General features: G+C 41.6%; 2 protein-coding genes across 2 annotated transcripts in view; one reads left to right on the top strand and one right to left on the bottom strand.

The window, feature by feature from the left end:
* The window catches only part of SMC1B (structural maintenance of chromosomes 1B), a 76,046-nt gene extending 63,574 nt beyond the window's left edge, over positions 1-12,472 (top strand). The window contains exons 20-25 of the mRNA XM_020888288.2: positions 2,068-2,224; positions 2,733-2,887; positions 5,205-5,356; positions 7,282-7,351; positions 10,231-10,341; positions 11,696-12,472. Of these exons, the coding sequence (XP_020743947.1) occupies positions 2,068-2,224; positions 2,733-2,887; positions 5,205-5,356; positions 7,282-7,351; positions 10,231-10,341; positions 11,696-11,797 (747 nt within the window). The 3' untranslated portion in view covers positions 11,798-12,472. The remainder of the gene's footprint in view (positions 1-2,067; positions 2,225-2,732; positions 2,888-5,204; positions 5,357-7,281; positions 7,352-10,230; positions 10,342-11,695) is intronic.
* FAM118A (family with sequence similarity 118 member A) overlaps positions 5,544-13,802 on the bottom strand; it is a 33,525-nt gene continuing 25,266 nt past the window's right edge. Inside the window, exon 10 of the transcript XR_011482958.1 lies at positions 5,544-7,168. The gene's annotated coding sequence lies outside the window, so the exon portion shown is untranslated. The remainder of the gene's footprint in view (positions 7,169-13,802) is intronic.

The following is a 13,802-nucleotide window of genomic DNA, read 5'->3' as shown; positions in this document are numbered from 1 at the left end:
TCATTGACTATGATAAAGCCTTTGACTGTGTGGATCACAACAAACTGTGAAACAATCTTAGAAAGATGGGAATACCAGACCAACTTAACCTGTCTCCTGAGAAACCTGTATGTGGGACAAGAAGCAGCAGGTAGAACCAGCCGTGGAACAATGGACTGGTTCAAAATTAGGAAAGGAGCATTTCAAGGCTGTATATGGCCTCTCTGCTTATTTAACTCCTGAGCAGAGTACATCATGTGAAATGCCAGGCTGGATGAATCACAAGCTGGAATGAAGATTGCTGGGAAAATATCAACTTCACATATGCAGGTGATACCACTCTTACGGCAGAAAGTAAAGACAAACTCAAGAGCCTCTTGATGAAGGGAAAGAGGAGAGTGAAAAAGCAGGCATAAAACTCAACTTTCATAAAACTAAGATCATGGCATCTGGACTCATCACTTCATGGCAAATAGAAGGGGGAAAAGTGGAAACAGTAACAGATTTTCTTTTCTTGGGCTCCAAAATCACTGTGAATGGTGACTGCAGCCATGAAATTAGAAGACACTTGCTCCTTGAAAAAAAAGCTATAAAAAACCTAGACAGAATATTAAAAAGCAGAGACAATGCTTTGCCAACAAAGTTTGTATAGTCAAAGCTATGGTTTTTCCCATAGTGATGTATGGATGTGCAACTTGGACCATAAAGAAGGCTGAAAACCGAAGAATTGATGCTTTCAAATTGTGGTGCTGAAGAACACAAAGAGTCCTTTGGACTGCAAGGAGATCAAACCAATCTAAAGGAAACCAACCCTAAATATTCACTGGAAGAACTGATACTGAAACTCCAATACTTTGGCCACCTGATGCCAAGAGTTGACTCATTGGAAAAGACCCTGATGCTGGGAAAGATTAAGGGCAGGGGGAGAAGGGGGCTGCAGAGGAGGAGATGATTGGATGGCATTGTGGACTCAATGGGCGTGAGTTTGAGCAAACTCTGGGAAATAGTGAAAGACAGGGAAGCCTGGCTGGCTGCAGTCCATGGGGTTGCAAAGAGTTGGACATGACTTAGTGCCTGAATAAGAACCAGATGGGCTGGATTCCTTCTGCTGCCCCATAGTGCTCACGCTTATCTGGTGGAGGGCTTCACACTGTTGTCAACGCCAGTTTGCATGTCTGACTTCCCTGTTAGCTCTTTAAGGGCAAAGACAGAGTAGTTGTCAACATTGAATCCTCATACATAGTAGATGATCAATATTTTTTAATGAACGAGTATATGTCCATTGACAATGGATACAGAAATTGTGGTACACATACACAGTGCTATTAAAAAGAACACATTTGAGTCAGTCCTAATGAGTTGGATGAAGCTAGAGCCTATTATACGAGTGAAATAAGTAGAAGAAAAAGACAAATATTGTATATTAATGCATACATATGTAATCTACAAACATGGTACTGATGAATCTTTGCAGGGCAGCAATGGAGACGCAGACATAGAGAAAAGACTTGTGGACACAGTGGGGGAAGGAGAAGGTGGGGTGACTTGAGAGAATAGCATGGAAACATACACATTTACATACACGTATGTAAAGTAGATAGCCAATGGGAATTTGCTTTGTGACTCTGTGCTCTGTGACAACCTAGAGGGGTAGGATGGGGGGAGAGATGGGAGGGAGGGTTCAAGAGAGAGGGGACATATGAATACCTGTGGCTGACTCATGTTGATTTATGGCAGAAACCAACACAGTATTATAAAGCAGTTATTCTCCAATTACAAAAATTTTTAAAAAGAAGTGATAATGTGGGTTGTTTACTTTTTTAGCCAGATTAAGAAATGCTAAGGTGAAGCGTGTTTCAAGAGGGCAGCATCCATGACACCTGAGCTATGAAAGGGCACAGCCAGCCCAGGAAGCCACAGTAGTGCTCCGAACTGCACTGCAGGCTCAGAGAGACCTGCCGGGGCCGGCAGGGCTGGATGCAGAGCGAGGGAAATAGGGGCCGTACCCTGAAAGGCCCTGTGCCTACTTACCTCAGCAGTTTGGATCAAAGTGGCATGCTAATCACTGCTTTTCTTTGCCAATAATAGGCTCTACAATCTGATAAAGAAATTGAGGCCCAACTTAGACTCCTCCTACAACAAGTAGCATCCCAAGAAGATATCCTGTTGAAGACAGCAGCCCCAAACCTAAGAGCCATGGAGAACCTGAAGACTGTCAGAGACAAGTTTCAGGAGTCCACAGATGGTGAAATTAAACTTTAGTTGATAGCAAGATCATATTCATTGGTATTAGGGGTTATGATTTCTGTAACATTTACCAATAATCCCCCCTGAACTGTTCCTTTGTTTTGATTATATGTATATATATTTTTTCCTCTGTTATCTTATAGTAATGTGCTTTTAATGCTGAATTATTAATTTCTTCCTTTTTGAAAAGAGTTTTGCCTTAATTTAAAAACAGGTGTATTGGTTATTTATGAACAGTGTCTTATTTCATTCCAGCACAAGAGGCATACTAGATACTCTGTTGGAATTTGTTATTATTATTTAAAAATTAGCCCTACCAAGAAAAGGGGCTCGTCAATTTTAATAGTCATTTTCTTGAACTTAATAATAGCTGAGATGTTTTGAAGGTAGATTTAATTCAAGATGGCCAAACTCAAAATCTCACTTAAAAATGTTTTATGCTTTAAAGTTAAAATAAGAAAAGCCCTCAGTGATCTCCAAAATAAAGAACATTGATTCTCTCTTAGCTTTTGAGGCCAGCAGAAAGGAAGCCAGAATATGTAGGCAAGAGTTTGAACAGGTGAAAAAAAGGAGATACGATCTTTTCAACCAGTGTTTTGAGCACATCTCAATCTCAATTGATCAAATCTACAAGAAGCTCTGCAGAAACAACAGTGCCCAAGTATGTATTTCTCACCCTCAGTTATGAGGAGGAATTTTGTGTTACTTGTATTGTTCTTCTTTAATGGTGTAAATCACCATCTCTGTCTTGAGCGACCCACTTACTGGGTTAAGTCAGCTCATGAAAACTGGTTATCACAGTGACCTGTGTTCTAGGTCTAGTCATCCTGGCAAGTCAAAATCTCTGGTCCTGCTTCTTTACCTGCACAATGAGTGGGTTAGGTCATCTGGTTTCCAAGTTCTCTTTCAGTTTGGAATTCTGTGATCTGTATAATTTGACTTTGTAGAGCTGTGAGTGGTCTCTGCAGTAGAGTTAGGGTAATGTAGGTGAGAGAGGGTGATGTGGGGTCTGTGGAAAGGGAAGGAACTAGAAGCAGGGTTCCAGTCTAGACACGCCCCTTGTCGTGCTGGTCTCTCCATTCCGTGATCAGGACCCACAGCAAACACTCTGCAGTTGGATGTGGACAAAAGATGTAGACCAGGTTATATATACTTGAGTTTCCCTCTTTCTCATGATATTCTTTTATGACTGAAGTAATCTTGAATCACATACCTAGAATTTCAACCAAGAATAATGTTGTGGTGGTGGTGGGGTGGGTTTTTTTAATTAATTAATTAAATTTTAATTGGAAGCTAATTACTTTACAGTATTGTAGTGGTTTTTGCCATACATTGACATGAATCAGCCATGGGTGTACATGTGTCCCCCATCCCGAAACCCCCTCCCACCTCCCTCCCCATCCCATCCCCCAGGGTCATCCCAGTGCACCAGCTTTGAGTGCCCTGTTTCATGCATCGAACTTGGACTGGTGATCTGTTTCACATATGGTAATAAACATGCTTCAGTGCTATTCTCAGATCATCCCACCCTCGCCTTCTCCCACAGAGTCCAAAAGTCTGTTCTTTATATCTGTGTCTCTTTTGCTGTCTCACATATAGGGTCATCGAAACCATCTTTCTAAACTCCATATATATGCATTAATATACTGTATTGGTGTTTTTCTTTCTGACTTACTTCACTCTGCATAGTCGGCTCCAGTTTCATCCACCTCATTAGAATTGATTCAAATGAATTCTTATTAATAGCTGAGTAGTATTCCATTGTGTATATGTACCACAGCTTTCTTATCCATTTGTCTGCCAATGGACATCTAGATTGCTTCCATGTCCTAGCTATTGTAAACAGTGCTGTGATGAACATTGGGGTACACATGTCTCTTTCAATTCTGGGTTCCTCGGTGTCTATGCCCAGTAGTGGGATTGCTGGGTCGTATGGCAGTTTTATTTCCAGTTTTTTGAGGAATCTCCACACTGTTCTCCATAGCGGCTGTACTAGTTTGCATTCCCACCAACAGTGTAGGGGGGTTCCCTTTTCTCCACACCCTCTCCAGCATTTATTGTTTGTAGACTTTTTGATAGCAGCCATTCTGACTGGCATGAGATGGTACTTTATTGTGGTTTTGATTTGTATTGCTGTGATAATGAGTGATGTTGAGTGTCTTTTTATGTGTTTGTTAGCCATATGTATGTCTTCTTTGGAGAAATGTCTGTTTAGTTCTTTGGCCCATTTTTTGATTGGGTTGTTATTTCTCTGGTATTGAGCTGCATGAGCTGTTTGTGTATTTTTGAGATTAATTCTTTGTCAGTTGCTTTGTTTGCTGTTATTTTCTCCTATTCTGAAGGCTGTCTTTTCACCTTGCTTATAGTTTCCTTTATTGTGCAAAAGCTTTTAAGTTTAATTTGGTCCCATGTATTTATTTTTGCTTTTATTTCCATTACTCTGGGAGGTGGATCATAGAGGATCCTGCTGTGATTTATGTCAGAGAGTGTTTTGCCTATGTTTTCCTCTAGGAGTTTTATAGTTTCTGGTCTTACATTTAGATCTTTAATCCAAAAAATAACTCATTTTTTATAAAGTAAGACTAGAAGAAACCCATTAACTCCTTGAGGGCAGGATTCATCTCTGTTCCTATAGAACTTGACCCATAATAGGTGTTCAGTAAAGATTTGATGAAAGGACCAGTGGAAGAATTGAATGAAGGCTGTTTTAATAAGACTGTAGCATATGCTTCTGAACTCTGAACAGCAGACTGATGGGAAGAGCTTATTTTCATGTGTGTCAGAATGTTTTCCCTGCACTCCCCATCCAGTGAACCTTGTTATCTCTGATTACAAGTAGAGCTGAATACATTATTTACAAGTATTGGTATATTTTTCCATCAAATGGAGAAAAACAGAACCAGTAGTATTTTGCAGTTCCAAGTTGAACTTTACTAATAGCTTTTCTGATACTGCTAAATAAATAACATGTGTTTCAGGCATTTCTTAGCCCAGAGAACCCAGAAGAGCCTTACTTGGAGGGAATTAGCTATAACTGTGTGGCCCCAGGCAAACGGTTCATGCCGATGGATAACTTGTCAGGGGGAGAGAAGTGCGTGGCCGCGTTGGCACTCCTGTTTGCTGTGCACAGGTACAGTCATAATGAGCCCTGTGACTCTGCGTCAGGGCAGAGACCAAACGGCCCTTCCTACAGAAGATCTACTAATTACTTGTCTTTAAGCAGTGTATGTGATTAAAAAAAACATTTTTTTTTCAGCCAGACAATTCAGGTTATGCTATAGGCCTGTAATAATTTAGACAGCAAATTTAAGAGAGAATTCAGTCTTTGACAGATTTTTATTCAATTTGTTATTATCAAAAGCTACTAATGTCCAGCTTAATTGAGAAGAAAGGAGAAAAGGGAGTATCAAATGGTCAGTTTTGAATTCAAGATTGCCAAAAGACAATTCTAACAACAAATCCAAATAAAAACACCTAATTTTTATGTTATTTTCCTAGTCCATACATATTCAGAGATCAGCGATTTAGTCAGGAGTGTTAAGCAAAGTATTTCTTCTGAAAAAAAAAGTTTAACCTCCTCATTTCCACTGATGATGGTGACACTTGTGTTTGTAAAATAAATCACGGGAAAAATGTTAGCTAAAATTAAAGCATTTAGCTTTTCAACGTTCAAAGCATTAGATGAAGAACTAAGGTATAGATAATAGAGCCTTTCTATTTTCATGATCAGAAAGATCAACACAGAAGTTTTACAGCTGTTTGTTACTGGTCTCAAGAAGGATAAAGAATTAGTGATGATAGGAAAGGGAAAGAAGATGCCATTAATGCAGGAAGACTTGAGACAAAGAGGAGGCAGGGACTTAAACAGGAACCTGTGTGGAGTGATTCTTAGCAGAATACGACTGTTACTAGGTGTCACCCCCATCCATTTATTCAACAGATATTTATTAAATATTTACTGTTTCGAGTGGTGTTAATGGGCATTGGAGAGACCGCAGTGAAGAAAACAAATACCCTGCCTCAAAGAGACTTAATTTTAGTTGGGGAAGACAGATGATAAATAAGGTGTATTAGTAAATTAATTCTCTAATATAGAGACTGTTAGAAACTGACAGTTGCTATAGAGACAAAGTAGGGAATGGCAGTAGTAACAGGGAAGGGTTTGCAATATTAAAAAATCTTCTGGGAAGGGCTTTTTGAAAGGGTAATATTTGAGCAAAGATTTGAAGAAATTAGGGAGCAAGTCACATGGGTGGGGTGTTCTAGAGGAGAGTTCTAAGGGAAGAATATTCTAGACATAAGATATGAGTCCGAGTGAGCCTGGCGCCTGTAGAGAACAGACTGTCTGCAGCGGCAGGCGCAGGGTTAGGGAGCTGTTGTAGCAATCAGGGCTGAAGATGGTGGCGGTTCGGACTAGTGTGGGAGCGGCTGAGGCATGGGGTGGGGGGGCCCAATCACCTAGAGGGATGAGAGCTGCCACTGACTGAACGGAGAGGAGCATGGGAGGGGTGGGTTTGAGGGTAGGTGAAAAGTCTGACTTTGCTTGAGTTTGAGCAGACACCCATGTGAGACTGAGTAAGCCATTGGACCCGTGAGGCAAGGGTTTGAGAAGTCAGAACTGTCAGTAGAAATGTGACAGCATTCCATCAATGAATGATACTTAAAACCTTGAGAGCAGATGAAATCATCAAAGAATCTAGTTAGAAGAGTGCGCTGATCACTGAGCCCCAAAGGCACCACAGTGTCGAGAAGTTAGGAGACTGTGGAGGAGCTGGCAGAGGAGACTGGGGCCTGGAGCAGCGGTGGGGCGGGGAGTGGGCCGTGGCGTCCTTGACGTCAGAGGAAGTTGGGGAGCACCGCCCTGGTTCCATCCACCTTCCTTTGAAGGGATATGGGCTGGGAATTGAGCACTGTATTTATCGACATAGAGACCATTGGTGACCTAGACAAAGGCATACGAAACGACACGTTTTATTTGTTCTGAATATTCTTAGTCCTGTCCTCCAAGTCTTGTAAAACAAAGTTGTAACTGACTTGATTGTAATTTTTTTCTAGTTTTCGGCCTGCTCCATTCTTTGTTTTAGATGAAGTAGATGCAGCCCTGGACAATACTAACATTGGCAAAGTAAGTTCCTTTCTGATTTAACTTCCAGTACAGTGTTTACAATTCAAGGGTCAGGATGCAGTTAGAAGGCAATAAATATACTCTGAACAAACATAGTTTGACAGTTGCTGTATAAAAGCAAAATCTGAGTTAAAAATCTAAAAATAAGATGATTCAGGGTAGTAGTTTTCAGTCAGGGTTTAGGGGACTTAAGTAAGGATCACTGCTGGACCCACAACACTGCTACTGGGTGAGTTGCTTTTCCCCAAATCTAGGTATTGGGACCCAGAGGGTCTAAAAGTAGACCATATGGCAAATAGGACCAAATTAGTTGTTTAATAGAGACTAAAATAACATATCTAAATAAAATTCCAAAGGAATTACAGTTCAAAATTTTGCTTCCCTTCATGTATTAAAATGTCTCCCATCAGCTAGTGCGTTTCCACATAACCCTGTTTTCAGTATTCGAGACCATAAGGGAACTAAGGACACGACTGAAAATCAGCCTAAAGGTCAGCACACAGACGGACAGACCGCCCGTGAGACTCATAGACGCCTCACACACCTTGACTGTAAACTTTGGGCATGAGAATGGGGTAGACTGGAAGGTGACCACAGGATGGAGGCAAATGCTGGCAGCCCCATCACTGCCCAGGCTGGGGCGGCCCCATCCTGCAGAGACTCTGGGCCGTGGTCCTATTGCCAGAGCCATCCGTTTCCGGAAGGAGACAAATTAAACTCCTGGTTTTGATTCTAGGTTCATCAGCCTTCCAAAAGTGACTGGACTTTGCATTTATAGCTGTTTATAAGGAGGCTGCTCTGGTCATGCTGACAGAGAAGGTCTCTAGTAATTTGTTAAGTTGGCATTCTCAGTTATACTTTATAGTCTTACAGACTTGGTTAATGAGTCCAGCCCTGAGAGGTGTATTGAGTCTTGGGCACCACCCTGAGTCTCTGAAGTTGACCTCCCTTGATTTCTTTCTGTTGAGCCTCTTGTGTGATGCTTGGGAAATGCAGGGACTTTCCAGGAGCTACAGCCTGGGCTAACTTCTAGTGGCACCAGTGTCATCTCCCAGCATTTCCCAGGCTGTATTCATCTAACCCAGATCTCAATAGGGCCTTGCTTTTTGAACATGTCACGGCATATATAATAGCATATCAATGCCACACCCATAAAAGTTAGGAACTAAATCAAGAGTCCCCTGAACCTTGTAGAGAACAGGTCAGAGCCACGTTCTGTGACCTGCTAGAGATGTTGGGATGACGGGGAGAAGGTAACACAGGAGTAAGAAGAGAATCTTGATTCATCTCTTTGGAATGCCAGCCAATCTGCATCAGCTAATTGGACTCCAAAGCTGGACTCATTTGGGAGAATTTCCCCTCAGGAGGTTAATTTTAGCACTTTGTATCCCATCTCCTCTGTGTGGAGGGCGGGGGGTGGCTCTATCACTGTGGACTTCGAACACTCCCCTTCTCTTTGAAGGGGAACTGAAGCATATTCTATTGTTGTTTAGTCACTCAGTCATGTCTGACTCTTTTGTGACCCCATGGACTGTGGCCTGCCAGGCTCCTCTGTTCTTTGGATTTTCCAAACAAGAATACTGGAATGGGTTGCCATTTCCTTCTCCGGGATCTTCCCGAACCAGGGATTAAACCCGCATCTCCTGCATTGGCAGGCAGATTTTTTTACTGCTAAGTCACCAGGGAAGCCCAAGGTATCCATATCTTCTAGCAAAATTTAGATGTTTGTATTTGTGGAATCTTCAAGTACTAGGTCTTACTTACTACTCTTTTCTATTGGCACCTATCCTATGTACTAAAAGCCTCTTAATTTCCAGTTTCCCTTTGAGATTTATGTTCCTGGCACCCCACTGCTGAATTGAGTATGAGCATGATGTAATATGAGCAACTGTGAAGGAGCTTCCACTCCCGCTTGTGGTCAGGGTACCCAGACTTTATCACAGGTGACTCCTAGCAAAATGCATGCCTTACATTTTTGCATCCTATCTCCTCTTCCATTCTGTCAACATCCGAAGACTTTTTAAAGACCTGTCTAGTAGTGGCTACCATTGCCTCTAATGGGGGAGTTCCTTCCGTGAATTCAGCCTCTTAGCCTGAAGCATTTTCTCTTTCTCATCATTCACCTCAACTGCTGACTCATTCCTCAACTGCAGCTGCCATTCCTGCTTCCAAAATATGTCCTTCGTATCCTGAGTGCAGTCAGGAGAAGACACAGTGTAAGCTTGCAGAGAAATCCAGGGTGTTGGCAAAAAATTCGTTAAACTGTAGTTTGAGTTCAAATTGTTCTTCATAATTTTCCAAGTTCTGAGTAGAGTCTGTCCACCAGGACCCATTTCTATCCAGTCTATCCTGTTCTTATTCCTTGGAATTAAGCCTGCTGAAGGAGTCTTTGAGTTCCCCTCTAACCAAATGAGTTGATTATGGATTATGAATATATATATATATAATTGCCATATTTTTCTCATCTTGAGGCTTTGATGGCAATATAGGAAGTTGGAAGTTTAAATACCACCCTTTACCCTCAAAATATCCAAGTGGTAGTTTCATCTTATTTTCAAGACTGATTGCCTATTCACATCATCGTATCTTAAGTTAGAGTTTTATTCTTAAAAATATTCTTCCAAGTTTTCAATCATAGATTTAATTAGCCATATATATATATATATATATATATATATATATATATATATATATATTTTACTAACCTCTTATTTTACAGTCTGAACTATTTCCATTTCTGTAGTGGATTTATTGAGTTTACAGAAAGAGAAGTCAGTGCCTCGTCGCCTAAACGGGCAGACTCGGAAACCGGTCGAGTCTTCCTCAAAGCCCCTGGAGGGGAGGCCTTTGCTGATGATATGTGCTTTGTTTCCTCCCAGGTGTCAAGTTACATTAAAGAGCAGACTCAGGAACAGTTTCAGATGATAATCATTTCCCTGAAAGAGGAGTTCTATTCCAAAGCTGATGCACTGATAGGCATCTATTCAGAGGTAAAGATAAGTAAAGAGAGATAAAGTCACCTTATAGTGTGTCCTGACACCGCAGGTTCCTAGTATAGATACTGTTTGATTTCTGCAGTTTATTAATATAGGCCTAACTATTTTTTAGTCAAATGAGACTTAATAGTAACTACTTAGATATTTTTCTATGGCAGTACACAGACATTTAAGTTATATTTTAAGTGAAAAGGTAAATAAAAAACTGCAAACAGTAAGTGTAATTTTGTTTTTAAATTAACTAGGGTAAACTGTTGATATTATCTTCCATATTTCTATGTTTGAATGTTTTAGCAACAACAAGTGCACTGCTGTAGAACTAACAAGGAACCATTTCTCTTCCAAAACTACTAAAAGAAAAAACAAAGAATCTGACAGAGTCCCAAACTGTATAGTGATTTCTGTGATTCAGTCTCTTAAGCCACTGAAAGCACTCAGCTGAGCTAGTGCAGCAGAGCGGCTCAATGCAGACCATCCAGCTCTTGAACAATTACTAGGTTTTACTTCCTGAGCTTTCCTTTAAGATGAAAATTAAAGCAACTGTACTCCAATAAAAATGAATTTTTTAAAAAAAACTGGAAAAAAAAAAGCTAAGATTAAAAATAAATTTCCCCCCGAAAATAAATTTCCCTTCCTGTGCCTAATTAATGCCAGGGGGTCACTGGAAGCATGCTGCCTGAGAGAAGTGGAAGTTCTCACTACTGTGTAGGGGAGGGGCGAACTCTTCAGGGGTGAACCCAGGTCTCAGCTGGGCCCTGTCAGTCACACCAGACGGGTCATTAATGTGCATTGTGCGTATACGTGGGCATACCCAGCAGTGAGTAACTCAGAGGGGCGAGAACTTGGACTTGTAGCCCACCCTTGGCTAAAATAAGCAACAGGCCCTTGGGGCTTCTGGAAAGGGAAGGCAAGCCATGGGACAGTGACCGAGAAAGCATGGTAGCCAGACTGGTCAGTCGGATTTGCTCTGCTGACTGAGGGCCTTCTCCAGAGAGGAAGAGTTCAGAGTGCAGAGGATGTCACCTTTTACATAGATGTCAATTTCCTTTACAAAAAGGAAACTTGTGCTCAGCTTTTAGAGCTTTTCCTGTATCTGCTGGTTCTCAGTAGCCTCTGGCTCAAAACAATCCACATGCAAAAGAGGCATATTTTTGGGTGGCGTACTCTGGTACCCTTACCAAAAACAAAACATAAAGCTGATGGAAATGCAGAAGTAACACCTTCTCAGATGGCTATAAGGAGGTTCCTTTAAAATGCAAATCCAGACTCACTACTGGCTCTTACTTTACATTTAATACCACTTACTCTCTGCTGGCACTGACTTTTAACTGTCTTCTCTCCATTTCAGCACGATGACTGCATGTTCAGCCGAGTTTTGACCCTAGATCTTTCTCAGTATCCAGATACTGAAGGCAGAGAAAGCAGCAGGAGACAGCGCAAGTCCCTGTAGGACCTAGAGGGTCCTTGAGCTGGGAGCAGCCACGCGGTGCTCAGGCCAGTCTGTTCAGTTCAGACCAAAACTGCTTCTGGAGCAAAAGTTAGGCGGCCTTTGTGCCATTTGTGGAAAAGCTTGACTGTTACAGGTAAAGATGCTGCAGGTCACCTCTGTGAAGGAGTGTCCAGGCCCTACTCCAGTAGGTAATGTGTCTCATGAGAGTCAGCTTTGATTGACTTTAACAAAGAAACCACCACAGTTTAAACTTGCATTCTGAAAGCCGGTCAGAAAATTTTGAATCCTGCATCATCTTTACTCTTGATTTTGTCTTGTATGTTTAATCTTTAAGGGAAACTCATAATTTTTAAATAGTTATAGGGTGTTGAAACTGTTTCATGGAAAGTTATTTCAGAGGAACTGAAGTCAATATTGAAAATGCCAATAAAAAAGTCTAATTTCAAATGTCTACAATCTGCAATTTTAGGAACACAAAAAATTTTAAGATGAAATTGAATTATGTCTGCTTCTATGCCTTTTAAAGTTCTCTGAATATAATTTCTGTTAAGGAAACACTGAAGAACACAGGCTTTCCCAGTTAACACTGACTTCACAGGGAAGCAGTCGTCCTTATCTGTGGGCATCATGGATCTCAAAATCCAAGCACACTCAAGTCCTTTACACAGATTGGTGTAATAATTCTTGCATATAACCTATGCACATCCTCTCATATACTTCAAATCATCTCTACTATTATTTATAATGCTTAATGTAAATACTGTGTAACTAGTTGCTTGTACACAGCAAACTCAAGTACTGCTTTTTGGAACTTTTCAACATCTTTTCTCAACTATTTTCCTTTTTTTTGGCCATGTGGTGTGGCTTGTGGGATCTTAGTCCCCTGACCAGGGATTGAACCTGTGCCCCCTGCACAGTCTTAAGCACTGGACCACCAGGAAATTCCCTTTCCTATTTTCAATCCAAGTTTGGCTGAATCTACAGATATGTAGCCCAAGGATACAGTGGACCCTCTCTGCACTGTTAGGAATAGGAAAGAAAGTTTTAGTTTTCAATAATACTTCATTTCCATTTAAAAAATGGAATTAAAGAATACTAAGGTGCTGGTGGTCGGTGGCCTCGTATTTAAGGCTGCTTTGGGCCCAAGTGCCATTTAATCAAGGAGTGGCCTCCTAAAGTAATGGAGTGAGTCACTTTTGAACAATTATTTCAGGTAACCAAAATGTACTCTGTGCCTAAGAAGTCAAGTCACAAAACACGTGCTGTCTGTCCCGAAGAACTGGCGCCCTCAGGTGCCACTGCAGCTGTCCTGTTCCTTTTTCAGTGGTGGGAACACCATCTAAACCACCGCCTTCTCTCCTGACAGACAGCACCTAACACTGAACTGCCCCTTCAGCACCACACAGGCTCAGTGCAGACCCTGATCTCTGCCTGGGCCATTCTCTCTCGTAACGGGCTCATGAAGTGCCGCTGATCCTTCAGAGTACATCACTGTTCTACTGTAATGCGGTATACCCGTACTCCTGAAAACCCTCATGCCATGCAGAAGCACACAGTGAGAACCTCAGGGTGATGGGAAACCGTGCCCCCACTCCCCAAATAGAGAGACAGGAGCTTAATAAATAACTGGGTTTACACACACTAAATAGTTAATACAAAATGTAAAAACTATTCTAGCTTGAGGCAGCAAACAAAGCCGTACTTAGTCACTTCCTGACCCACTCTCTCAGAGATGAAATTATACTTGTGTGCGGGTGTGCTAAGTCGCTTTAGTTGTGTTTCTGCGACCCCATGGACTGTAGCCCACTAGGCTCCTCTGTCCATGGGGATTCTCCAGGTGAGAATACTGGAGTGGGTGGCCATTTCCTTCTCGAGGAGGTCTCCCCGACCCAGGGATGGAACCCGCAGCTCTTGCGGCTTCTGCATTGGCTGGTGGGTTCTTTACTACTGAGCCACCTGGGAAGCCCAGTATTGTTGTATCCTGTCTGACCAACTTTCATATATG

The sequence above is a fragment of the Odocoileus virginianus genome, chromosome 23 (genome assembly GCF_023699985.2).
Source record: "Odocoileus virginianus isolate 20LAN1187 ecotype Illinois chromosome 23, Ovbor_1.2, whole genome shotgun sequence".
NCBI classification, from domain to species: Eukaryota; Metazoa; Chordata; class Mammalia; order Artiodactyla; family Cervidae; genus Odocoileus; species Odocoileus virginianus.
This window is presented reverse-complemented; position numbering and strand designations above follow the sequence as displayed.